General features: G+C 56.1%; 1 protein-coding gene across 1 annotated transcript in view; it reads right to left on the bottom strand.

Moving 5' to 3' along the window:
* Positions 1–27,244, bottom strand: part of CABIN1 (calcineurin binding protein 1) — a 98,004-nt gene that overhangs the window by 60,794 nt on the left and 9,966 nt on the right. The window contains 18 exon segments of the mRNA XM_067700062.1: positions 1,216–1,476; positions 1,864–2,125; positions 4,170–4,315; positions 4,497–4,703; positions 5,413–5,574; positions 7,224–7,339; positions 11,947–12,103; positions 12,199–12,441; positions 14,971–15,165; positions 16,413–16,565; positions 17,299–17,486; positions 17,994–18,072; positions 19,163–19,380; positions 19,876–20,012; positions 21,768–21,936; positions 22,948–23,234; positions 24,966–25,115; positions 26,366–26,495. Coding sequence (XP_067556163.1) covers positions 1,216–1,476; positions 1,864–2,125; positions 4,170–4,315; positions 4,497–4,703; positions 5,413–5,574; positions 7,224–7,339; positions 11,947–12,103; positions 12,199–12,441; positions 14,971–15,165; positions 16,413–16,565; positions 17,299–17,486; positions 17,994–18,072; positions 19,163–19,380; positions 19,876–20,012; positions 21,768–21,936; positions 22,948–23,234; positions 24,966–25,115; positions 26,366–26,495 — 3,260 coding nt within the window.

Genomic DNA, 27,244 nt, shown 5'->3' with positions numbered 1-27,244 from the left:
ACAAGGCTCCAGGCACAGGCCGTCGTTGATCTAATGTTACGTGACCTTGGGAAGCGCTCAGAGGAGTGCTCCCTGGGACACCCCTGGTGGCCTAGTGGTTAGGACTCAGTGCTTTCACCACTGTGGCCTGGGTTCAATCCCTGGTTGGGGAACTGAGATCGCAAGCCCCACAGCAAGGCCAAAAGAAAAAGTGCTTCCGGATACACACACGAAGCCACGCCCAGCCTGCGCCCTTCACAGAGGGAGTGGAGGAGAGGCCACACCCATGAAGAAGGGGCTGGGTGCTCAGCCGGGCGAGGGGGCAGGAGAACATGAGGGAAGCCCCAGCTCCTTCCACTACATCTAGTCCAATGAGAAAAACAAATTAAAAGATGGTAAGAAAATGTTACTGTGCGTCTACATGTTAACAGGAAACATGCCTAGAAAAACAAGGACAGGGCCAAAATGTCAACGTGGATTGTTGCAGATGAGGAGCTAGGATCAGCGGGGACTTTAACTTTTCAGTTTAAACACTTCTGAATTATTTGATTATTACATTTTTCTTAACCATTAACATCTATTAATTTAATAAACGGAAAAAAACCCTAAATGCAAAAAAGGCATACGCAAGCAGATTTTGCCCCAAATTTCAAGCACCTTTCTGGGCAGGGGATCGGTGGGGGTGGACACGCAGCCTGAGAAAGGGTGACGCTGACAAGCCCAGGGCCTTGGGAAGCCTGGTGCACCCATGCCTGTGCTGCATCCTCAGTGGCCCCCTCAAGGTACCACCATGGGCACCAACGAGAGCACTGAGCCACACACCTGGAACCACAGGTGCAAATCCAGGCAGCGCACACGCGCTCTGCTCAGGAGGAGCAGCGCAAGACCCTGAACTGGGGGTCCAGAGGGCCGGCGGCTGCCCGGCTGAGTCCCACCAGGATAGGTACTCGGGGCACCCACTGCAGGCTGGGAGCTCTCCCATGCACCCGGGGACCAGGCTGCAGGCGCGAGTGCCCCGGAGCCAGGGATGCCGCGTGCTAATGCTCCCTCCCCCAGAAAGGATGGTGAGCACCCCTTAGAGAGAGAGAGGAAAGGCTGTTTTAATTGAACTACATACAAAGAAGTTTCCAGTGGGTTGCAGGGAAGTCACTGGGACCGTGTGCCCCAGCCCCAGGGAGACAGTGAGACTGGCCCGTCCCCTCCCCATGTCCCCGCCCGGGGCCAGCGCGGTGTCACCTCCAGGGCCTCCATGGCCAGCTCGGGGGGGTTGTGGTAGTGGATCTTCTTGGGGTAGCGGGCCGCCTCCTCGTGCAGGTAGTGGCCGGCTTGCCGGTAGTGCCGCAGGTACACGGTGGGCGGCTGCTGCTGCTTCTCAGCCACCTTGCCCAGCATGTAGTGGATGAGCCACTCCTCCTCATCCCCGTCACCCTCGCAGTGCGCCGCTGATGTGAAGCAGTGCCTGGCGGTCTCCAGCATGCTGTCTCGCCGCTCCTCCATCTGGAATGAGACCACGTGGTGTCCTACTGCCACACCTGCCACACTGACACGCCATGTGGCTCCTTCACGTCCCTTTTCAAGGAGCCGAGGGAGCCCCTGCAGCACACAGACCTCAGGCCAGACACCCGGCACCCACACTAGGGGAACATTCCCCCACCAGGAGGGGCTTCAAACTTCCGAGCACAGTGTCAAGAATTTTACAAGGACTCAACAAGCTCCTCTGAGGGAGCAGGGAAGAGACAACAGCTTCTCCACGGCCCTGAAACTGGTGGCTGACCAGCGCTCACAGGAGACTGGTCCTGGACTCACCCACCCCGGACCCGGTGTCCAGAGACCAGGGACCAAGCTGACATGGACCCCAGGACAGCGGCCGCCCCTGCCCCTCACCTGCTGCACAAGCTCAGGGGGCAGCTCGGGCCTCCACTGCTTCAACTGGCGTGAGGCGAAGGAGTGCAGGGCATAGGACATGGTGCCGAACTCGATCCACAGGGACAGGTTGGAGCTGTCGATCTCCAGTGCCCGCCGGAAGCAGTTCAGCACAGGTGTGGCGTGCTTCCAGATGGGCCCGTCGCTCTTCAGCTCGTTGGAGTTCAGTTTGTCCTGAATGCGGCTGGCCCGGGCCAGGGCCATGCCCGCCCAGGAGTCAAACCTGTGGTCATGACACAGCCCGGCTCAACATACTGCTGCCCTCACTGCCCTGCAGACACGGTGACCACGGGCACATGGGCCCCACCCCAGACTTCCTAACTCCACCACCGCAGGCATCCCTGAGCCAGGAAACATGGGCCCACAGGCCCACCTCCAGAGAAGAGCACAGGGCACAAGTCACCCAGCTCCTCACGGCACTCAGGCACCGCCCTGAGAGGGTCGCCCCTGGCATAGCCAGACGCTGGCACCCTGCTGCCCTCTGCTCCCCTGCCTGGAGGACGTCCCACCAGGATGGCTCTGAGTGGGAGGAAAGGGCCTGCTCCGCAGGTGTAATCTCATGACCTATAACCTCCCTGACCAACAGCACAGAGCAGCCCAGACTCCCGAGACCCCAGCCACCTAGCTTCTGCCGGCTCCTCACTCCCCACTGGGACCCTGCCCTCTCCAGCTCAGGCACCAGCAGCAAGATGGACAGCAAGGGGACCATGTGATGGATGAGACCCCATCATTCTGAGACCACCCCAGAGAAACTGCTGGTGAGAATGCAGGAGCCTCTCTGAGGCACCAAGACCATTTCTGGGCCCTTGAAAGAGTCTGGAATTCTCTAGCACAGAGAACAGAAAAGGCAGCAACCACATGGGCATGCTACCCTCTGCAGACTGACAAGTCTTCCACTACCAAGGCACAAACTTCAAAGCCGGCCCCTGGCATCCCTGGGCTGTGCAAGGTCAGGGGAACCTGGGCAGCTCACAAAGCTTCCAGGCACTTCCACTGCTCTCCAAGCGACCAGAGATGAGGGAGCAGGAGAGACCTAAGAGGACAGTGCAGGACCCGCCTCGAGAGGGGTCCTGAGCACCCCTTTCTCCAGGGGTGGGGCCTGGGAGAGAGCATGGTGGGAATGGTCAGGGACCTTCCACCTGGGCAGCTCTTTCCACACCACAGCAGATGCCTACGTGCCTGCATGAGACCAAAACAGAAACCACCGTCTCCTGCTACAAATACAAGCAAGCAGAACAGACACACGGTCACAGACACTTGGAGCAGTGCCGCCAGGAGCCAGGCTCCCCCTTCCCTCGAACAGGTGGGTGTTGGCACTGTCACTTTTCAGACGTGGCAGCAGCAGGGAGTGACCACTCAGCCAGCCTGAGTGCAGCTCTGATCCACCACCCCGGGCCACGCGACCCTAAGCCACGGCGACCCTGGGCCCCACGACCCCAGTCGGCAGCGACCACAGGGAGGACAGCCAGGGCCACCACCACACAGGCCCCTGCCTGGAGGAAACCACAGGCTGAGCAAGAGGGGCTGCGGGAGAGCCTTTCCCACAGCTGTGGGAGTCATGCACTGGCTTCTCCACCCAGACCCCAGCCCTCCTGCCCCAGCCAGGTGGGTCCTGCCTGATAAGGCAGAGCCCTCTGTTCCTGACAACTCCCAGGAGGGCGGCCTATGGAGGCCACTCTGGACCCTTCAGACACAGGTCACCAGCAGAGAGTGGTCCCCTTCTGACCCAGACCCTCCTAGGCGCAGCAGCCATCAGAAAAGATTCCCTCTCAATCAAGCAAGTCAGACTTTATGAGCTTAGCAGGCCCTTCACGAGGATCAGGCCAATCAGTACGATTTAAGCAGAGGCCACCAGGGACCACTGGGAAGGAAGCATGAGCCTTACGTACGATGGGCTCTCCTGCCATCAACGCGCTGCATCCCAGGAAGGAAGGAGCCTCCCCCCCCCCCCTGCCCCCAAAGAAGAAAACAACCACAACGAAAGACACTGCAGTGGAAGAAGCAAGAGTCCATCCAGCCGACTCCCCAGGGCTGCGGGCCGGGACCAGAAGGACACAGTTGCCTGCTTTGACCCCGCCCCCACCCCAGGGACTGGGGAAGAAGGCTCTGCCCTTCCTTGCCTCTGCGGAGTGCCCACCTGCCCTCTCCTTCCTTCTTCCTGGCCTCCTTGCTGTGGGCAGGGGAACCCCAAACCGCCCCGGGAAGAGCTCTCCGAGATGAGTCCCCAGCCCTCCCGCAGCCGGCCTGCCCAGCACCCGGTGGCTGACCTATTGGGGCAGACGCAGATGTCGTGCATGTAGAACTTGATGGCCTTGGACTGCTCCTTGTTTTTGAAATGGTAATCAGCCAGGAGGTAGTAGAGCTCATTCACCACCGGAGGGGAGGGGTCGGCCCCTTCTGGGAGGCAGGGCACCTGGCAGGTGAGAGGGCAAGGGTGAGGGGACATGGAGCCAGGGACTCGGGTGTCACCAGGGTGCGATCAGGACCCTTCACTTCCCAGGGCCCTGCCAGCTGGCACAGAGCAGGGGAGAGGCCAAGGCACGCAGGCAGAGGTGCTGGAGGAGACAGGACATGGCCGGCACACCAGCTCCTACCTCTGCAGAGGTGCCCTCGATGTAGGCGGAGACCTTGTCCAGGCTCAGGGCTGGCCGCTCTGTGCGGGGCACGATGGTGGCAATTCGCTTCAGGAGGTTGGCCAAGTCAGCGGACACGGTGCTGGTCTTATAGCTGTCAAACTCAGGAAGGGTCTTGGGCTTAAAGTACTCGAACATGAACAGGGCATCCTCCCATATCAGATCCACCTGAAAGAAGGCAGAGGCAGGCCATAGTGCGGTCCAGGTAGAGTGCATGGGGGAGAGTCCTTCTACAGAAACGCTCAGTGTCCAATGTAGACGAGGAGAGCCTCAAATGACTCCCACATACTTAAAACATCTGCTCGCCGACTGCAATCCCCAAACCCAAGTGTGTGACGAGCAGAAAAGTGAACTAGCACAAACCTGGTCTTTATAGAGACAAACACTGGAACCGAGGGCTCGCTCTGAGTCCACATGGCCATGACAGAGGGCAGGTCAACTAGTTGCCAAATACTGACCAAGCACTTGCTCTGGGCCAGGGCGCTCTGCATGTCATGGGGGTCACAGCGGAGACCCTGCCCAGAGTCGTGCGCACTTAGGGGATGGACTCCCTCAAAGAATAATTGACCGTGTTCAGGACCACTGAGGTAACACACCCACTAGCAGTCTGAAAACCAAACCAAAAAAACGGAAACCCTCTAAGGAATTATCTGCATTAATCGAATTGGGGGAAAAAGATCTACTGAAAAATTGCCATGCTGCATTTTTTAATAATTAGTCAACATTTATGAAACTAGTTCTTGCGAGGAAACCAAGAACTTTCTTTGGTGGGACTAGTCCACCTGATGCAGCAAATCCCACCCCCCAACCCGACCCCCCCCACCACCACAGCACCCGCACCAGGGGAGCCCAGGCCCCGCCCCCAGGGGGCCCTCACCTGCTGAGCCGAGTGCTCCTCCAGGTACCTGGCCTTGCTCTTCTTGCTGGGGTAGCTGTACAGGCAGTAGAAGCACTGCTCCAAGGCTGTCTCCAGCTCCTCCTTGTATGGGTGAGTGTCCTCAGACGTGGATTCAGCAAGCTCCTTCTGGAGGACGCGCACCTAGGTGGTGGGCGGGCGGGAAGAGGCATCTGGGGGAGGGCCGGCAGCCGCCTGCACAGTGGGCCCATCAGCTCTGCTAACCTGAGGAGCCTGTCTGGGCCTGTGTCCTGGAACGGGCCTACCACCCCCTTGGGAGCCATCTGGGCCCCGCTCTGCAGGGCGTGCTGAGGATTTGCCCAGCTTCCCTCCTTCCAGCACCGCAGGCAGTTTCTTGCAGTTTCTAGCTACACTTGTTCATTTAGACATTCATCTGCTCCCCAAATATCTACTGAGCACCGTCTTATGCTGGGCACATCGAGACACTGTCCCTGCCTTTGGGAAGCTCAGACTCCCGTGGAGGGGTGTGAATTAAAGAGTTATAATGTCAGACGATAAATCCCGTTAGGGCCGAGGGAACCTCTCTCTGGCAGACAGACATTAGTGAGGGTCTCAGAGGAGGTGAATGATAGTCAACTGGTGAATCTACAGAGGTCAGAGCAACGGCTACCATTATGATGCCCAACTATTAGCAAACATACATTCTTTTCAAGCATCCGCGGTATTTTTACCAAAACTAGACAAAAAGCAAGTCTCGACAAATACCAAGGACTAGGTGTAATACAGACCACATCCTCCAAACATAATTCGATAAAATTAGAAATCAGTTACATAAAGATAGCAAATATCTCAGCCATAAAAAGGAACAAAATTGGGTCATTTGTTGAGACGTGGATGGATCTAGAGACTGTCATACAGAGTGAAGTCAGAAAGAGAAAAACAAATATCGTATATTAACGCATATATGTGGAACCTAGAAAAATGGTACAGATGAACCGCTTTGCAGGGCAGAAACTGACACACAGATGTAGAGAACAAACGTATGGACACCAAGGGGGGAAAGCAGCAGGGGGATGGGGGTGGGGGTGTGATGAATTGGGCGATTGGGACTGACATGTATACACTGATGTGTATAAAATTGATGACTAATAAAAACCTGCTGTATAAAAAAATAAATAAAATAAAATTCAAATAAAAGACCTTATCATAAATAAAAAATAAATAAAAATAAAGATCGTAAATATCAAAACTTATGGCATGCAGCTAAAAATGTACTTGGGGAAAACTTATAATCTCCAACACATGTATTAGAAGGTGATCACTAAAATAAGCATTTACTTCAATAAGTTAGAAAAAACACGAAGCAAATCCAAAGAAAGTAAAAAAGTGTCAATTAGTGAACTAGAAAGCAAAGAAAAAATAGGTCAATAAACCAATAACCGGTAGTTTGAAAAAACTAATTTCGATAAACCTCATAAAAGACTGGTTTTTCAAAAAAGGAAAAGGAAGCATAAATAAATGATTTTAGCAATGAAAAAGGGAGCATAACTAGAGGTACTACAGAGACTTTTAAAATCATCAGCAAATACCGTGAACAACTTTATGCTTACATGGACACTATTCCAAAAACAGAATTGACCATGGAAGAAAAAATCTAAATGAACCTACTAAAATCACTAAAAAAAAGAGTCAATAGTTTAAATTTTACTCCAAGAGAGAAGCGGGGAGAGAGAGGGGGACAGAGAGAAAGAAAGCAAGAAAGCACGGGCACACACTCTAGACCCGGGGTGACAACGGCCAGAGAAGGGCGGACGCGCCCCAGCAGCACTTACGTAGAATCGCAGCAGGGCCCCTTCGGAGTTGCAACACCAGGCCCTCCGGCCCAGGTACTCATGGGCCGTGTTGAGCAGCATGAGGGAGGAAGGGAGCATGGGCATATCGGCTGACACTGGGGAAAGACCAGGCGACACACAGGGTCAGTGCCAGCACGGCTGGGAGCAGTGGGCCCCGCTCCTCTCTCTATACCAAGGGGCCGCAGAGTTCCCCCTCTTTCCTTTTTCATCTTTTTGTCTTTTAAAATCAGTAATGATGTGACTGGGTTTACTAAAGCAGTACATGCTTATCAAAAAACAATTCAGATCACACAGGACCGTATACAGAAGGAATGGTCCATCACCAAAGAGCAGCACTGCCCACCCCACCCCACCCCACCCCACACCCCCGCCCCCAATAACCAGGGCTGACATTTGGTGAACATCACTGGAAGCATCTTTCTATGCATGTATGAGACATTTTGAAAGAGAGAGACAAGTCATTTATGACAATGGAACCCATACTACACATACCATTGCTTAACTTAAAAATTCTTATATTTAGGTCTGTTTAACTACTACAGAAGGAAAAAGAACTACCAAATCTCAGTTAAATGTTTGTTCATCACTAGAACTATGGCTAGTTCCTTAAATATCCCTTGGTGTGTTTGAAACTCTGAGCCATAACCCATCATGGTCTTATAACTAACGTTTTTAAAGAGGATTAGGACAGGACACATTAGGATAGAAAGTACTAGAGAAAACAGAATCAAGATTCTTTCATGAAATTTGTTTTGTACTTTTTAAAAAAATTATTTAATTTTGGCTGTGTTGGGTCTTTGTTGCTGCGTGCGTGCTTTCTCTAGTTGCGGTGAGAGGGTGCTACTCTTCGTTGTGGTGTGCGGGATTCTCATTGCGGTGGCTTCTCTTGTTGCAGAGCACGGGCTCTGGGCTCAGTAGTTGTGGCGCACAGGCTTAGGTGCTCCACGGCATGTGGGATCTTCCCAGACCTGGGATCGAACCCGTGTCCCCTGCATTGGCAGGCAGATTCTTAACCACTGCGCCACCAGGGAAGTCCTTTCATTTCCATTTTCAACAGCATCAAATGACTGTTACATCAGGTCAGTGATGGCTCTGTGGTAGCTTTTTCCTCGTCTCCCCCAGCTCCCAATCTGGTCGTACACACTGCTTCTAGTGCAGTAGGGTTATAACACGTACATTCTGTTCTGCAGCCATAATCAGCCCGACTGCTCTCTTTCGACTCCAATTCTAAGTGGATCTGGTGCTCATCGCAAGTTCTTTCCTGTGGCTTTTCCATCCTGACTCATGTTCGTTTACTGACTTCATCCTCCAGCCATGCTTTTAAGAAGCACTCAAGGAGCTGGAATCCACTGTAATTACAAACGACTGGCTACATGCCTGGGCCCACACTTTCCTGCCCTGAGAACCCTGCAGACATGTGGACATGACCCCAACTGCACTGAACACTGCCAGGGAGAAATCTGAAATGAGCCCTGTTCTTTGTCCCATTAAGATAAATTGCTTTTTCAGTTTAGAAACCTGACAAGTCTTTACCCCTAAAATAGATCCTTCACCAGGATGCATCTTGATGTAGACTGTTGCATATCAACTTTTCTCGGTATATACTTTGAACCTGCAGATTCAGTGTTTATTACAATTCAGAGAACTCTTCCTGTATTTGACATCAGATTCCTTGCTGCCATCAGGGGCCCCATTCACCCTCACACTGGACCATCTCTGTCTTCCACATCTACCACCTTCTCTCCAGTGCTGTTAGCTCTTAATCCGTCTCCCGCAGTTTCAGTCATGTTCACTCTGCTCCTCGCTGTTTTAGTTTATTAGTTTATAATGCTGAGATGTGGTTTGCAGCGTTTTCCCTTAGTTCTGCAGTTGTCCTTTTCATTTCATTCTGCTTATCGTCTTAGAAATTTTAACAAATGATTTTCTTGGGCCAATCACCCACAAGCCTCTGCCTCTGCTCCTTGCCGTACGCTTTCTTCCAGGCCTAGTTCACCTGTCTCTCGAATGGTGTGTTCCTTCTTCCCTTCCTGTACTTGATGCGGGGTGTGGGGTAGGGGTGGGCCATGACCTGTCAGCATGCCCGCCATGTCACCTCTCTCTATCCTGCTCATGGTCAGCCAGGGCGGCTCCTCGGACCACGGCAGTGCTGCAATCACCATGAAGGAATTTCCTGGGGCATCTCCAACAAAGAGGACCAGCCTGCCCTTCCTCGAAGCTGTGAGCTTGCAGCAGGTGTTGCTCTCAATCACTTTCCGCCGCCTGTGTCTGCTGAGGGAAAAGAAGGGAGCTCGCTCGACCAGGGCTGCATCAGTCCGCACTGGGGGGCCAGGGTTTTGTCCTCTCTTCCGAGATCTCCTAAAGGTAGGATGGCTGCCCGGGGAGAGCAGTGCGGCCAGCACATGGCCCCAGCCAGCAGTTCCTTCGGCGTGGCTACAGCCACGGGAGCCATATCCAGTGACTGAAGTGAGATGGGAGGGCAAAGGCCTGGCTTCCTCTGCCCGACATGCTACAGAGCCCCCGCCGGGGTCCGAGACGACGTCAGGATGCACCCTGTTCTCCCCGCTGCTTCCCGCTTCCTTTCACGAGCAGAGATTCCTAATATACCATCCCAACATCTGCTCCAGGGAACTCAGCATGCAACATTGCCCCACGCCGGCCCCTTACTGCCGGCCAGAGGGCCCTCCATGTAGTCTGCCACCAGGAGGGGCAGGACCCAGCAGCCCTTAGTGCCTCTGCCAAGGCCCAGGGCAATACAGGGGGCAGCCCCACCAGCCCACTCTCTACAGAACAGAGGACTCTGTCCACTCACCCTATCCCCTCAGTCCTCCTCCAGGGGGTGGAGGAGGAGATGGGCCACACCGGCGGCTAGTCCACCAGGATCTTTGTTTCCCTATCCCACCCTTTTGAAGTTTATGGCCTTGGACTGTCCTCCTCCCCTTATTTGCTTACTGGCAGTTTTTTTAAAAACTATATTGTGGGGACTTCCCTGGTGGCACAGTGGATAAGACTCCACGCTCCCAATGCAGGGGGCCTGGGTTCAATCCCTAGTCAGGGAACTAGATCCCACATCATGTCGCAACTAAGAGTTCGCATGCCACAACTAAGGAGCCCGCCTGCCATAACTGAGACCAGGTGCAACCAAATAAATAAATAAATAAATATTTAAAATAAAACAAAAGAAATCCTGTTACTATAAAAACAAAAAAGCAAACCAAAAACACCCATATTGTGCTTGCATAATTAATTAAGAGGAGACTCTTAATCCAGAAGTCTTTTTACACCTACATTTACAGGTGTAAACCTTCATTTTTTTCACCACTGAAACTGTTTTGTAAAACACAGAGGCACTATTTGTCAAGCTCTTTAAAGATAACCGTTCTAAAAATTTATCCAAAAAAATCAATTAAGCAGAAGCAAAAAGGCGTGCATGAGGTATTGACTAAAGAATGACCAGTAAGAGAGAAACACCGCTGCCCTGAGAGTTGGGCAAAGCAGGGCACCTCTCCTAGCATCACGAAGACAACAGAACACAGCCACACAGCTTATACACGGGGGGGTGAAAGCCTTCCTCGGTCTGGCTCCTTGCCAAGTCCAGCCACATGCCCAGCCCTTCCGGGTCCCTGCCCAGCTGCCCCATCGCTTCCCGGTCCCCCGTCAGGCCGCAGGCGTGGCACTGTGGGTGCTGCTAGTGGTCCCGTCTGTCGCCTCCACTGTGAACCTTTCCAGGCCAGAGGTTCTTACCCATGGAGGCCTGACAAGCAGAGAGCAGCTGACAGACACCTGCGGAGTGAAGCACTTGGAGCAAGAGAGCAAGTGGAAGGAAGGTAAGCTGGTGTGGGCTCCATGGTTGCGGCCACACAGCTGACTTTCCTTCCTGTGCGCTTTGCTGATCCGTCAAATGACTGAGGAAACCACCCCCATAAATTCAATTTTAAGCTGGTTGAATATACACATAAATACGTGTATTGTAATCATAGCTATATAAAAAGTATACATATATCAGCCAAGTTTAGATTGAAAATGTGAGAAAACCAAAGGAATAAAGTCCATTTGGTAGAGCTACAATCTTTGCTTAAATGTCATTTAGCTGTTGTTTTGATGTAATTTCTTCCACCGACCACATTTCCCACCATGGTGCTGACCCGGCTCAAGTGCCACCTCCACACAGGGCCCTGGCTCGCCCCTGCGGCCTCTGCACCCCTCGTGCCAGCACTGACCTGCCGTGGCAACGATGGCTTTACTGCCCCGTAGGTCCTCCAACAACCCTAAGATGGTGCCACTATCCCCAGAGTGGACGGGGGAACAGAGGCTGGGGGTCGCCTGACTAGCCCATGGTCACATGGCCAAGAAGTGGAACCTGTGCCTGCTTGCCCCGTGCTGCCCTCCAGTTGCCCGGGCCCACACCCACGAGGGCCCACGGGCTGCGCAGGGACTGGAGGAGCTGGCAGCACGAGGCTCCCAGAGCAGGCCCACTCCTCACGGTGCTCACCACCTGCACCCGATGTGAAACACTGCACAGGCCACGGCCACGCCCCCACTGCATGGTGGGGAGCCTCTGCCTCCATCCAAGTGCCACGAAACATCAACTGCCCAAGCCCAAGCCCACTCACGGTGCCTGGACAGGGCCGCAGGGCCCTGAGGCAGAGACGAGAGGCAGGGACACCGGGCTGAGGGCCATCCCCACTGGACCGCGTCCCCACACCTTCGTCTGCGGGGCTCTGGAGCTGCTGCTGGTGGCACAGGGAGCGGAAGCTGTCCTCTTCCTGCCAGATGATGCGGTGCAAGATGATCCAGGGCAGCACCGAGGACACGTGGGGCTCCTTGGGCTCCTCCTGCACGGCCATGCTGCAGTCGATGACCTGGGGCGATCGGGCGTCACTGCAGGGTCAGCTCCCCCCGGGGTGCGTCCTTAGGGCCAACCGGGCTGCGGGTGGGCAGGAAGGAGCCAGGCTACCTGGATGAGGTTGTTGGTGAGACGGGTGAGGCCAGCGGCGGAGGATGAGTCCCTCAGGATGCTGCCGCTGTTGTCTGCTGAGAGCGCCTGCTCGATGCCCAGCAGCAGCTGGGTTACCGTGGCCACCCACTCCTCCTTGGCGGCAGCCTCAGTGGCATTAACCATCTGCTGGACTGCCTCATTCAGAGCCACGTCAGAGCACTCGAAGCACTGCCGGTGGTCCTCCAGCCGGAGCAAGGAGTCCTGCATGAGGGAGGAGGGGGCAGGAAGGCGCTGTGAGAGCTACGGCCACGCGCGCCACGCCTGGCCCCACAGGGGCCCAGGGCATGCAGAGCAGGCCTGCCCACCTCGACCACCCTCCGAGGTGACAGACAGGCAGAAACGTGCCTGAACGCAGATCAAAACCACCCCCAATATAAGAGCCTTAATTGCCAGGAAAACGGGGCCTGTGTTTCTTTAGGGAAAGCCAGCACCGAGCGGGAGCTGCTGAGGTGTGAAGCCCACAGGGGCAGAGGTGGAGGCCGCAGGCTGGAGCCAACCCCACCTGATCAGAACACGCAAGGGGCTCGTTGACAGAAAGTCAGAGACAAGACAAGGACCCATCACTCTAATGTGACATGATCCCCAGTGCTTGAGGCCAGAAAGAGCTAAAAAGCAGAAGAATAACTGCCAACAAATAGGAGAGCAGATCAGCACTGACTGTGGCAGCAGACCATCCACCCAAAAGAGAAACCATCAGAAATAAAGGGAATGCAGTGAAGTGGCCAGATTTAAAATAAACACGCAAAAATCAACAAGGTTCCTATGAACCATAAACGTAGTTAGAAGACATATGGACCAGCAAAAACGTCCTGCTCAAACAGCAACCCAAAGTATCAGGACTAAGAATCAACACAACCATGAGGAGACTGTACACTTACATTGAAGAATGTGGCAGGCAGCTCATCTACACAGGGAGACCGAGTCTCCTGCATATCCCAGAGAGGATTCCAAGTCAGACCCCCACCCTACAAAAGCTAGGTGAAGCGGGTTACACGCAAGCATGAACCCAACACCTAATGCTGCAGGAAGAAGCAAGGCACACAGGCCTCTGTCTGTTGACACGCCCCTGCGGCCTCCCTTGTGGAGAGTAGGTTCCGTCAGGGGGCCTCCCCGCTGCCCGGTGTGAGGCACACTGTGGGAGCTCCATCCTGTGTGTGCAACAACTGGATGAATGTTGTTCTAGCCTCGAAAAGGCTTTCTAAGCATAATGAACAAATTTACCACTGTTTGAAAACATCAAGAGATTTAATGACCTAAAAATTCAAAACTTATGTACGTCAAAGAAAGCACAAGCTGCAATTTAAAAGCAGACAACAAACTGGGAAAAAACATTTGATGAAAAAAAGATTAATATCTCTAATATATAAAAAGCATTCCAAATCAATAAGAAAACACACCCCCTCAAGAGGAAAAGGAGCAAAAACCAGCAGATTCCCCAGCACTCGGCCCAGGCCTCATCTCGGGCCTCGGCACCATGCGGTGCCTCCCCAGCAGCAGCCCCCTCCCCTGGGGCCCCCCCCGCCCACTTTGCCCAGGAGCTCCAGACCACAGAGCAAGACCACCTGAGCCACTGAGCTGGCCTGTCCCTGGCACACTCAGCTGTCCACCTCACAGCCACTGGCGCTGAGGTCATCACAGCTCGTCCCCTGCCCTCCTCTCCCCATTCCTCCCCTTTCACCTCCGCTTGTTCCCAGTCACACCTCTTAACCATTTCCCAGTTCAAGAAAGTCAGTTCAAAAAGCCCGGATGGGGACTTCCCTGGCGGTCCAGTGGTTAAGACTTTGCACTTCCACTGCAGGGGAAGCGGGTTCGAGCCCTGGTCAGGGAACTAAGATCCCACATGCTGTACGGTGTGGCCAAAAAAATTTTTTAAAAGGTTAAAAAAAATAAAAATTTTTAAAAAGCCTGGGAGAAGACTGGGCTCTCTCCCTAGACTGAAGAGGAAGGACCCAGTGAGATAATAAATCAAAGCCCACCCCACACCACTGAGCACATCCTGTGTATCGTCTTCCACATCCATCTCCACGTGTCCCGAGGATGGCGGCAGCGGTCACTGCCAGCACCTGTCTGGGGCTTGCCACATGCCAGGCATGATGCCCACACACGCCAGCTCGTGAAAATCCACAGCAGGCCTCTGAGGTACAGACAATAACCATCTCCGCTCCAGAGACAAGACGCTGAGGCGCAGGGAGGCTGAGTGACCACGCAGCCCAGCAGAGGCTTGGTGCCCAGCCAGCTCTCAGCAGGGGTTCATGTGCTGAGGACGGGGGCGTGGAGGGAGCCAACAGGGCACATGGGCCTCACACACGACACTCGTGTTCCTTTCCTTCAACTACTTGATCCTACGGGACTATTTACCTTCACTTAATTCTTTACATTGTATAGATATTTTATCAATTTTATATGTACTCGATAGTTAATTTAAAAAGCAATGAACAACATGCAGATGAACCATCAGGTGGATGGATGGCTAAGCCCTGACTAGTCTCCCTTCCCCCTCTGCCATGTGGAAGTTCAGAGCCTGGCGCAGGCTCACCTTGAGCCCAGCAGACCCCTAGGCTCCAATTCCCCCCCCCCGCCATATATTCTCACCACATCTTCCCGGTGCCCGAGGGGGCGGATTTTACTCCACTTCTCTCTACGCTCTCCAGGGCTGCCTCCAAGCCCCCGGAGAAGAAACTCCGGCCAAGCAGAAGGCACAAGCAGGAGAAGGGCTGGGGCAGCACACACCTGCAGCAGCAGCAGTTGGGCCGGCCTCTCAGGCACAGATGTCATGAACTCCAGGTGTTTGGCCCGGTCAAACCCACTGGGGCACAAGGTGGGGCGGAGCAGGCGCACGACGGCCCGGTGGTCGCCAGCCTCGTACAGCCGCTGAGTCTCCTCCAGTGACTGGCACCGTTCTAGCGACCTCAGGTTCTTGTCGATCTGGAAAAGGCCCAGAATCACTGCCTGACGACCAAGCCCTCACGGGCTCCCTTAATGCAGCCAGAGTTTTGCATTTTTTTAAAAAATTATTTTATTTTATTTATTTTTTATTTTTGGCCGCGTTGGGTCTTCGCTGCTGCGTGCGGGCTTTTCTCTGGTTGTGGCAAGCGGGGCCTACTCTTCCTTGCGGTGCGCGGTCTTCTCATTGCGGAGGCTTCTCTTGTTGTGGAGCACGGGCTCTAGGCGCACAGGCTTCAGTAGTTGCAGCACACGGGCTCAGTAGTTGTGGCTCACGGGCTCTAGAGTGCAGGCTCAGTAGTTGTGGCGCACGGGCTTAGCTGCTCCACGGCATGTGGGATCTTCCCGGACCAGGGATCGAACCTGTGTCCTCTCCATTGGCAGGCGGATTCTTAACCACTGCGCCCCCAGGGAAGCCCCCCAGAGTTTTGCATTTAACAGACCCAGCCGAGAAGTATTTACAGCAAGTATATACCTTATAAAATACTTTATAAATAGTATTTCTATTAAGGGCAAGGCATTCAAGTCTTTGAAGAACAAATATACCAAAAAACAAAACTACCACAGAAGCAGAAGGGCTCCAGAAAGTATCTGTGAAAATAGTTAGACAGCCTCATGGCCACAGTTCAGTGAACCAGACTCCTAGAACCATGGAGCATGGGGCTTCAGAGACCTAGGGAGCCAGGCCAGAGGCTGGCACACACCACCAATCCCCGAACACTTTCCTCACAGGAGGCCTGCAGGATACGGGCAGCAGGGGCACTGCACTAGGCCTGGCCCTGAAACCACTCTGCAAGAGTCTGAAGTCTTTCAGCCAATGTGAATGTGTCACAGATGTGGAACTGTGGGCATGTGGTCAGAGGCTGCCCAGTGAGGACAGGATTAGAACCACACACCGCTGACCCACCCCAGGGCCAGAGCAGCACTGGTCTGCTTCTGCGGGGCTTTTCCTCTCGTTCCTCTGGGGCTGCTGCCACACGCAGGCCAGAGAGCTGAGCAAGAGCCATTCTCCACCCTGTGGGCAGACACCTCCACCCCGGCTCCCAGCCACTGGCCCCCAGAGGAGCGCTCCATCGGGGGTGTGCCTGCGAGTCTGTGGCACCCTGTGCCTCAGAGCTGCCTCTCCTGGGTCCCACCCTGCCCTACTCAGCACGTGGGCCGCTCTCCTAGTCCGCACGGACAGGTCAGGCCTTTGACCAAGAAAACACCATTAAAAAGCTCCCACTCACCTCCTCCAGGGAGACGACCGAGTCATTGTGGAGGTTGGGCAGGCGGATCACGACGTCTCTTTGCTCGGCTCCCGCCGCAGCCCGGGCGGCAGCGGAGCTCTGCAGCATCTCTGTGCAGATGTCATAGTTCTCCAGGGCCTGCTCCATGTCTCCCTGGGCAGAGGAGGGGCACTCGCTGTGCTGCACCAGGTGCCTGCCCCCTGAGCCCACCAGACTGGGGGCACCATGAGGGCGGTTTTAGCCAACTACTACCATATCCCCTCTACAGAGGGGGTGGGGCTTAATAAGTACCTGCTGAATGAACGCATAAACGAATGATTCACACTACAGCTCCAAGGGGAGCATCGTGACCCTCGTGGTGGTGGTGAGGACACCGGGACACCAGAGCAAGGCTGAGTATCTATTCCAGATCTTGAGCAAAGCTGGCAGAGCCGCGACTAGACCCAGGCCTGTTCCAGCTCCAGAACCGACTGTGGGGCACTGGGTGCCACAGTGTGCAAGGGGCTGGGGAATAGCCAGCCCTCCCGGGCCCTCCAGACAAGCTCCATTCACACAGATGGGCAGTGATTCCCTCCCAAAAAACTGCACCCATTTGCACACGTGCTCAGGCTCTCTCGGGAAACAAAAGGAAAGGGTCAAGGCTCCAAAGCAACCTCGCTGGGTCTATAGGGGGCCCATGAGGCCCCTCGTGGCGCTACAGCTGTGCTGATGGTGGGCGTCGGGATTTCTGAGATGCTGCACGTTCCCCACCACATCCCACCTCCTCATGCAGAGCCCAGTGCCCAGTGCCACACGTGCGCACACACACCCTCCACCACGCGGCCAGCTCTCTCCCCTCCCGCTGGGTACCAGCGCATCCTCCCCAAGCAGCCGACCACAGACCAACCTGCAGCGCCAGGAATCGCGCCTTCAACCAGTACACGCGGACCACAAACTCCAGCCAGCCATCCTCAAACAGGTCTCGTTGGGACGAGGCGAATGACAGCTGCAGGAGGTCCCCCAGGAAGTGGGCTCCCGGGAAGTCGGGCCCGAACCTGCCGCTCACCACACCCGCAGGGCAGTTCCGAGGAGACACTGAAAACCATCGGCCGAAAGGAGTCAACCTCATGTGCGGGGCCCAGACACCCTTCTGCTCCCTGAGGTTGCCCCCAGCCCTGAGCCCTTGGAGCCTCACAGCCCCAGAGCAGCAGAGAGCCAGATGGGCTGGATGGGGATACGGAGACCCTGGGGCTAGAGGCCCTCATCCGGCAGACTGATCTGGAGCATATCTTTGCTCACCAGGTGGTGGTTTAAGTCAGAACGATCCATATCACCTGGGACAATGACTGGGGACACGTAAAGTATCAGGTGATAACCTGAGAAAATGGAAATGTCACGTCCCTCATCCTGAGTAACAGAAGCAGGCAGGTGGCTCCCTTGCGGCTCAGCTGCTTCTCAAAGGCCCCGGGTCTTTCCTGGCCTGACAAGCTGACCCAGGAAATGCGCCCCCTGTAGGTGTGACTCAGCCCCCCACTCCTGCCCCCTCCCGCCTGCTGAGGGTCCAGAAAAGTTGCCCCACACAGAACACGGAAGGTCGCCTACCTGCAGAGCTCCGGCCCTTGGTCAGCAGCCACTGGTCCAGCTGCAGCTCCATGCAGGAGAGGGACATCAGCATCATGTCCTGCAGGACGGGTGCGGATGGTCAGGAACAGGGTCACATAGGTCAAGGGCAGGGGATGGAACGAACCTAAACTAAAATTTACTCTGATGAGAACATCAAGTTTTCCTCTACCTACTTTCCATTTCATAGGTGGTAATCACTAGCTTCCTGCTGGGCCATAAGGAGAGGCACGTGGATCTACACTGGAACAGACTCGGGAGGACCCGGGAGACCCGCCTTCAGTCCTTGGGGGCTGTCCCATGGAAGAGGCAGCCCTGCCACCTGCCGAGCGCCAGGCACTCAACCCTGACAGCCCCCAGGGTGGGCGCGTCATTCGCTGGGTGGACCAGAAGGCTGAGACTCAGCAGTAAGGAGGCGCCAGCCTGGCCAATGGGCACAGCTGGGAAATAACCAAGCTGGTCTGTCTAGGGACCAAAGCCTCGGCCCCTCCCACTGCTCCACCCTGCTGGGACATAAGGAGAGGCACGTGGATCTACGCTGGAACAGACTCGGGATGACCCAGGGGAGTCTGGGCAGGTGGGCCTGGGCAGATGCTGCCAGGAAGCAGTCCCTGGGGTGTCCCAGTGGAGGCTGCACCGCCAGGGGCCCATGACCCACACGGCCCTGAGGACCTGTGAACCTGGAGCTCCTCCACCTCTGTGCCCCCAGCAGGAAATACCACCCAAGGGCCCTGAAATCTCCCAGTGCTGCCTCCTCAGAAGCGGCCTTCCTCTTCTCACGGGAGAAGGGGCCAAAGCACCCTGGCTCCCTTGGCCCTGGGAGGCACTGAGTGCAAGAGCCTGGGCTGCAGAGGGCAGTGCGTAGGCTCGGCCCCCACAGCTGGCAGTCCCCAGCACCCCTTCGGCAGCCTTCCTCCACCTCTGCACTTGTGTCTCCTCACTTGTTGAAAAAACGGGTAGCGATGCTCCCTGGCTCCTAGAACACAGCAAGCCTCCACCTTCCAGCCTCTCCGCTGCTCTCCTCCTGCTCGTGAACCTCCCTCCCCCGTGATCCGCCCCCCCCATCTCAACCCCACACCTCCACCTGCAGTTGCAGCCCAGGCCCCCCGCCTATGCCTGGCCCCCACCTGCCCGCCACCCGGCCAGCCAACCTGGATGTGCCTGTCGCCACAGTCCCTGAGCAGCGGGTTGGGCAGGCTGGCGCTGTGCCTCCGCCAGCTGTGGTAGATGCTGAGCACAACCTCTGCCAGGCCCGGTGGCCAACGCAGCAGGAACCTGTGGCCCATGCTCTTCAGGTAGCGCATCATAAGCTCCAGAATGCCCCCGTTGCTCAGGTTCCCCAGCAGGAAGGCGTGCACGTCTTGCTTCTCTGCCCGGAGCGGGGGAAGTGACCAGACTTCAACAGAGGACCCTCCATGCCAGGGGCCCCATTTTGTTCGGGAGATGAGAGCGGGCGCCAGCGGGAGGAGCCCATGTGCCCCAGGGGGGCGCTGAGGGCGGGCCTCACGGCTGTGGGCACACCTATCTGAACCTCCAAGGCCCAGGCGGGTATGAGAGGGCTGACCCCTGGGTGTGGCCTTGCACAGCAGCACAGCTCCCGGCCGTACCCAAGAGCTGGGATGTACCCATTCGACCGGCAAAGCCCGCACCCCTAGGGGAGCACGGTGGAGTGTGAGCCAGGACACTCCAGCACACCCCCTGCCTCCAGCTGACCACAGACCTCAGGCAGGACAAAGCCAGGCAGCCCCTGGACCACCCTTGAAAAACCACCCAGACCCATCTCCCCAGCACGCGGCCTGAGCGGGTTCCAGGAGAATGGGAGGAAGGAGTCCTCACAGCACTGCCCGTGGTGCCTGGGTCCTACCAGATTCCATGAACGTGGCTGAGTCGAAGGACAGCCTGTGGGGCCCGACGCTTGGGAAGTTCTCCAGTTTGGCTTCTGACGGGACTTCGTAGTTACTAAAGGGATCGTCTTCCTCCTCGGGGTCCAGCTTTCTCAACCTGCACGGAACACACCGAACTCGCAAAGGCCACAGCGCATGTTCCAACACCTTCCCCTGAGAGAGAGGAGAGCTGAGCCGGACCCGAGGCTGGCCCCAGCCCCACGGAGAGCTAGAGACAGAGGCCGAAAAGCTCCACTTGGGCAGCCCAGTTGGCCAGGCCTCCAGGTGCCAAGGCCCGAGGGGGGCCTGGGGGACGAGGAGAAAGTGGGTGGGTGGGCAGCCCCTCCAGAGCTCCTCATAGCTCTCTGAGCCCAGGGAGGCCTCTCCCAGCAGGCACCACACCTCAGACCCACCCAGGGACTCCACTTTAGCCGAGCCTGCCACCTCGCCGAGGATGGACAGGTAGGCGCCTCCTGACGTCCTGGTGTACAACTGCACGCCTCTGCCCCAGGGACCACGCCCAGCAAGCCACCGTGTGCCCCTGCCTGATGATTCGAGGAAGCTGATGTGAAAACCACACAGGAAACCAGCAGTTGAAATAAAGAATAAAAAAGAAGGTAGAAAAAAAAAAAAAAAAAGAAGGTAGACACTATTCCACACGAAGCGGGCTGGGGAGCAAGGCCCTGGGCGGGGCAACGACCGGAGGGGAGATGGGGAAATGGTCCTCGGGCCCCTTGGCACCTCCTCTTCGCAGCCCTCGGAAGGGAGACCTGCTTTTGGAGGGGCGGCTAGGGAGGAACTGATCAGAGAGCCTGCCTCCTCCACTCACTGAGAACAGCTCCACTTCTGAGCATTTCCCTCTCACCACACAGAAACAGAAAGGCAGCAAATTAGGAAAATCAGGAACCTTGTGGCAAAACAGATTTACAATCCACCTAAAGATCCTGGCTCCTCCTCCTCCTCCGCTTGGATGCATCACCATTGAAACCTACTGTCACGAGCCAAAATGCCAGCTGAGGACTCCTGGGACACAAGCTCACGTAACACACGTGGTTACCTCCCAAACTCCACTCCAGTAACCGGGAAGGAATAAAATGGAGTCAACTCACAAAGACACAGGGGGTAAGAGAGGAAGCCCCAGCTGACAAGACATGCCCACCAAACATTAGAAGGCAGAGAGATGCCCAACCAGCAGAGACTGACTGCTCTCTGCCCTCCGTGAGGGCATTAAGAAGTCTGGCACTGGCACCATAAACCCCAGGAAGGCTCAGGCATCAAGGTCCCAGAGCGTCTGAGGGAGGTGACAGGGCAAGGACCAAAAGCATGGGGGCTGGCGAAGACCTAGGGAAGGAGCACTGGGGCGCAGCCCCCCAGCTCCACGCAGCCTGGCCCATCTCCTCCCGGGAGGCTCCTCTGAGGAACACCGCGAACCAGTGAAAGCAAGGGATGACTCCTGAGCCCACCGTCCACCTTCTCAGAGTTCGAGGGAACCCTGCTGAGCCTGGAGAAGCCAAGCAGGCGCCCTCCCTGAGCGCAGGGGGTCCCTTCCACGGGCCGTCCCCACGTCTGCACCTGAGGAGCAGCAGCCCCAGGCCTCCTGGCAACAAGAGAAGGCCCAGGGGCGTGAGCGGGTCACCTCCAGCTCCAAAAGACACAAAACTCACGGTTCCTGCCTTCAGGACATTCAGAGGCAGGAGAGGCAAGAAAACCCAAGCCCCCAATCCAGGAAGACCTGAGCGTTGGCCGTTTGTACAGATGTTACAGGAAGACGGAGGACATGCCTGGAGGGGAGGGCGACCACGGAACCAGGGACGTGAAGGGAGGCAGGAGGTTTGTGTGCTCCCTTTTCTAAAACAGAAAAAGTGCACCGCACCTGGACGGCAGGAACTTCACCAGCAGCTCCTGGAAGTCCACCTTCTCTTCTTTTTTGCACTTGGTGTTTCGGACGCGGGCAGACCGCCGCTTCGCCGTCTCCCCGCTCTCCTCAGAAATCTTCTTCCGCTTCACCCCTTTCTTGGATTTATCTCCTCCAGAAACATCACCTTCACAAAGAGAGAACGTTGAAATCTCACAAGAGTCAGGCTAGGGAAATGCACCACGAGGCACTCGGTCCCTTCTTTTATAATAACCCTGCCTGCAGGTTTAACCTGTGGCTTCTTTGACATTCAGGAAATCTCCTGTCTGCTCTAACAAGGAGCCTGGGAAAAGTCCATTCCAAACCGCTTAAGTCTCACCCCTTTCTCCAACTCACAGAGCCCAAAAGCCAGATCTCAAGGCTACTTTCCACACTACAGAACGCCAGGGTCTCAGAGTCAAATGCCCCATCCCCCTGCCCCTCCCACTGGCTGGCCTGGGATGGAACAGAGCAAGTCGCAATGACACTGACTCTGTCCATCGCCATGGCCCAGTGACACGATGTGGGCAAGAGAGTCACATAAATCATACAGAGAGAAGAGGGGTGTCATGTATGATTAAGTTAAAAAGTTAAAAACAATCATATACAGGTTCATTCAGAAACTTCCTTAACTGCCAGATATTCTTCATCGGTGACACAAATATCAAGGAAAGGCTCAGGAACTTTAGTCTGAAATTCTTTTACAACTCCAGTGATAATAGAAACCAATAAAACCATTCCAACATATACTACCGCATACGGTGGTAACTATGCTGACTGCTTCTTAAAGCTAAAGAACTCAGAACATCAGTGCACAGCAGCACTGGGTGCAGGGCGTGAGCCAGCAACTGAGCAGAACCAGCAGAGGGACCCGCCAGCTCACAGGTCACAAGCAGGAGTAAACTCTACCCCAGGACTGAGCAACTGGGCATCGAGTGGTCTGAGGAGCTGTATCCCTGAGGCCAACCCCTTCCCTGCAGGGGCCCCAATGCAGAAGCCACCGCTGATGAGGGAGGCCCTGCGAGCAGGCCCAGAGGCTCCCCTGTGGGGCCAGGAGCGGCAGCAGGACCCGTCCCTCTGGATAGACCAGGGCACCCCGACTCTCATTCCTGCTCAGCAGACAGGGTCTCTCCCGAAGCCAACCCCGAGGCCTGCTCACCTGCGGGGATGCCCGTCTCCAACAGGCTGGGGCTGTGCAGCAGGAAGCTGGCCGTGGCCACGGGGGCGTACGAGAGCACAGGCTCTGCCACGGTCACCTCGGGGTTGGCGTTGACGGGGCTCGGCTGGATCACGCTGACAGGTGCCACCACGGCAGAGGGCACCAGGGGCTGGCCAGGGTCCTGGTAGTCGGACAGGTCGATCCTCTTGCCGAGGCTGGGCCGCGGGGGCTCGCAGGTGGTGAGGTGGTGGTACATGGCCAGCAGGCTCTCCCCGAGGCACTTCCAGCTGCAGGAAGAGGGTCACCGCCCGGGTCAGCACACAACACGGGGTGCCCGGAGCTCAGGGCTGCCATCTCCATGAGGGCGGGGTGGTCTCAGTTTACTGATAGCTGAGGTGGAGCAGCCGGGGCTGGAGCAGAGCCCGCACCCGCTCCACTGCCCGCAGGAGAAGCCCTGAGGCATCTCAGCCCCAGGCCCCTTCAGACCTACCAGGCACACAGAGAAACCACAGACTCACTCAAAAACCCCTTCCCTACAAGGTTGAATCTTTAAAACGACGGTGTCGTTGACCTGTTGTCACTAGTCTGGTTTTCTGGGGGAGGAATACTGGCAGGGATATGGTCTAAAGGGGCTGAACAGCTCTTGGGCCGGGGCTTGCTGGATGCAAACCGAGACTGTCGTGTGTTTTGTGGTGTGTAAGTTGTGTTGTGTGCCCTGTTGTGGTGAGGTGTAGCATGTGTTATGTTGTATGCTGTTTTGTGTTTTACTTCTAGTCATGTGTTGTGTTGTATGTCATGCTGTGTTATGGTATGACACAGTGTAGCCTGACGTACTCACCCTTCCAACCTTGAACAGCTTCCCAGGCCCTCAGACTAAAAACCAAAGCCTCTGCCTGTCCCCTCAGTGGCGCCCAGCCTCATCGCACCGCCGCAACCCCGCCCCCCCCCCCACGCCTGCCCCCTGCACTCTCGCCTCGCTAGCTTGCTTTCAGTTCTGCAAACAAAACCACCCCCCACATACCACAGGGCCTTTGCACAGGCTTCCCTCTGCCCGGAAACAACACCCCACTCACACCCCCCAGCTCCTCTGCCTGATCCATGCCCACTCCTCCACCAGACTCCAGCTCTGGCCCTAAGCCTTCCCCAACCCCCGGAGCAGTGCAGACCCCATTATGAGCTCTCGGTGCTGTGCTTCTCTCCTCGAGGGGCCTGTCAGCTTTGCACGTGTGCCCCTCCTTCTGGTGACTGAGTACCCCTGGGACTGCCTCCAGTTTCCTGGGAAACTCAAACGTGCGGGAATGAACAAGTAGGAGCAGTAACATGGGTCGGAACCAGCCCCTCCTGCGTGCTGGCTCTGCACGACCCCCAAGCACTCAATTCAATTATCATGATGACCCTACAAGAGAGGGATACTGCTCCCTCTTTTCCAGGAAGTGGCACATAATGACCCGGCGAGGGCACCAGGGCTGGACCCCAGTCTGTCCCACCTGGTGGGGAGCTGCGGGCCACCACGTGACTTGCCTCCACATATGAGACACTCTCAACTTATAGGCATGAGGGTCAATGCCAGGATGTTAGGAACAGACCTCACCGAAGGGCTAAATGACCCCAACTCCAGGGATCACCTTTCCCGGGGCTATGCTGAGGCCCACCTTCCAGGATGCCAAGCAGCCCTAGCAGGGGAGCATGGACTAGAGATCGGGAAGCCAGGACGTGGGATCAGCTCCCCCCTCACCAGTAGCCTCTCTGAGTCCTGGTGTCCCCCGTCCAGGGCTTGGCTAATGCTGGTTTCCTTCTCCCCTTAGGGTGGGCAGATGAGAGGGGCGTACAGGAACATGGCAGGTGGTGGGTCAAGGACAGCAACAGAGAGGGACTTCGACCGGGGAAGGCCCGGCCTGCTTCCTGCAGTCACCCGCCCATGTGCGCCCAGCTCCTGCCATGGCAGCAGCCCGGGCGGGCTCAGCCCCCTCCCAAGCAGGGCCCAGTGGCCACCAGCAACCCAGACCCAGACGACCTACGTGAAGAAGGGGATGGGCTGCACCAGCTTCAGGTCCGGCTCCTTCTCATGCGTGGTCAGCGCCTGCCGCCTCCTCCGAAGCCCCAGGGCCTCATCCATGATGGCCTGTGACTCGGCCGCGCTCACCGACACCTCGTGGATGGACATGTCACTGAGAGTGCGTGAGACAGAGAGGAGTGACCGTGTCACACTAGAGCCAAGATGGAAATCTTACACAGAGGGATGCAGTTAATATCCTTTAATCTGTATTAATTCTTCCTACAAATAAAATAACTACTTGAGTCTGGGCTGAAAAGGGCAGTAATTAGCATTCTTAATACCCACGTTACACTGAAAATGATTAATGCCCTTTGATCTGCTTACAATTCATCACCTTCATCTGTATTAACAGGATCATAGTAGTGGCAGAAAAGCAACAGAAAAATTAAATGCTGCTCTCAATTATTTGCTGAAAACCTTTTAAGAATTTAACTCTCCCATCCTACCCATCCCAAAAAAGGTTATCAGACCAGCCAAGCTCACCAAAGCCTATGGAGATCAACAGAAAGGTGGAGTTTGAGGCCCCGGATGCCTCCCACAGGCACACCTCTGCCTGTGGTGGCCCGGCGAGACCTGTCCCCACTGCCCTGTGCCCTCCTCCCCACAAGGCTCCCCCGTGGAGCCACGCGCTTATGGACTCATCATCTGTCCTACATGCTCATCAACCACCTCTCCAAAGAAGGTCAGCTCCGTCAGGACAGATGTGAATAAGAGGCACAATCTTACGAGGGATAAACACCAAAATAACCACTAACTCCCAACCGGTGAGCTCCCAGGGCCAAGGAAATACCAGAGGGCACAGGAGTTGGTTCCACTGGAGGATGGGCGGGGAGGCAGCCCGGACTTAGAAAGCTGCCAAGAGGGGATGTGGGGCCTGGAATACGAAGGGGCACGAAGACACCATAGGGAGAGGATTCCAGGTGAGGGCGCTGTGGGAGCCAGGGTGCGGGACCGGACAGGACATAGCAGGGCCCTGGGACAGCTCTCCCCTTGGTGGAGGGAGAAGCAGGAGGAGAACTGGGGGGTCAGACTGCAAAGGGCCTCCTGGGCGATGAAGCTAAGCATGAGCCTCATCCCGGAGGCAGGCACGGTGGCCCGATTAGAGGCGGGCCGGGCAACACAGGAAGCACAGCCTCGGAAAGGGGTAGGGTGGGCAGCGAGGAGTGAGGTGAACAAGGCTGCTGTGAGCACCCAGAGGAGAGCCGCAGGGCAGCGGGGAAGGAGGGCAGAGGACAGGCGGAGGCACCGCCCATATGAGGCGCGTAGGGAAACAATAAACCAAGCAGATCAGAGCCGTTTGCCAAGTGAGGGGCCTCAACAGCCCCCAGCCGCTGGGGAGGAGGTGGTGGGCTGCAGACTCACCATTTCAGGAACATCCGGAGGGAGTCCTGGCGGAGACACGGTTGCTCCTCGAAGATCTTCTCCTTGAGAACCAGCCCCTTGCTGTAGCGGCAGTCCTTCTCCAGAGCTTTGCAAATGAAGTACAGACAAGCTGGCCAGGAAAGAAACAGGCGTGACCTCCAAGCTGCGCTCTGACTCTCTGGCCTTGCCAGTGACGCCAGGGAAGTAGTCCCTGGTCTGGAGTCCAAGAACCACCAGGTAAATGACGACAAGACACCACTTTAATCCATCCAATTGGGAACGATTTTTGAAAATAATAATACCAAGGTCGAGGGGCAAAGGCCCACACTGCCAGGGAGGACGGTTGAACAATCTTTCTGCGGAAACATGGGCATCAAACACAGACCCTCAGCCCAGCAAGCCCACCTTGAGGAAACCCTTCGGGAACCAGCTGTCGGCAAACTGGAGTACGGCCGCCAGCTCCTCTCTGCCTGGGCCCCGGCCAGCCCTGTGCCCCACCCAGCTCCAGAGTCTGAGTATGGGTGCAAGGCACTCCCATCAGGAATAACCAGAGAAGGATGGAGTCAGGGAGGAGGAAGGAAAGCTGGAGCAGAAGCAGAGATGCCACACGGAAGTCAGGGAGAAGGGCAGTGGGAGAGCGGTGCCCACGCCACAAGCAGGAAGGGGTCTGGGCTGCCCCGCCAGCCGCCCACTGAACCAGGGACAGGGGGCCCAGAGGTTCCCGCCTAACCGGAAGGAGGAGGAGGACATGGTTTCCTCTGGGAAGGTGGTGGGAGCAGAGAGAAAACGAGGGGGGCACCAAGCCTCTGGATGGACTGGTCAGCAGCACCAGAGCTGACCGTGCCCGCAGCAGAGGGAGGCCTGCCTACTCCTCTCGAG

Source organism: Pseudorca crassidens, chromosome 12 (assembly GCF_039906515.1).
Source record: "Pseudorca crassidens isolate mPseCra1 chromosome 12, mPseCra1.hap1, whole genome shotgun sequence".
Taxonomy (NCBI): Eukaryota; Metazoa; Chordata; class Mammalia; order Artiodactyla; family Delphinidae; genus Pseudorca; species Pseudorca crassidens.
This window is presented reverse-complemented; position numbering and strand designations above follow the sequence as displayed.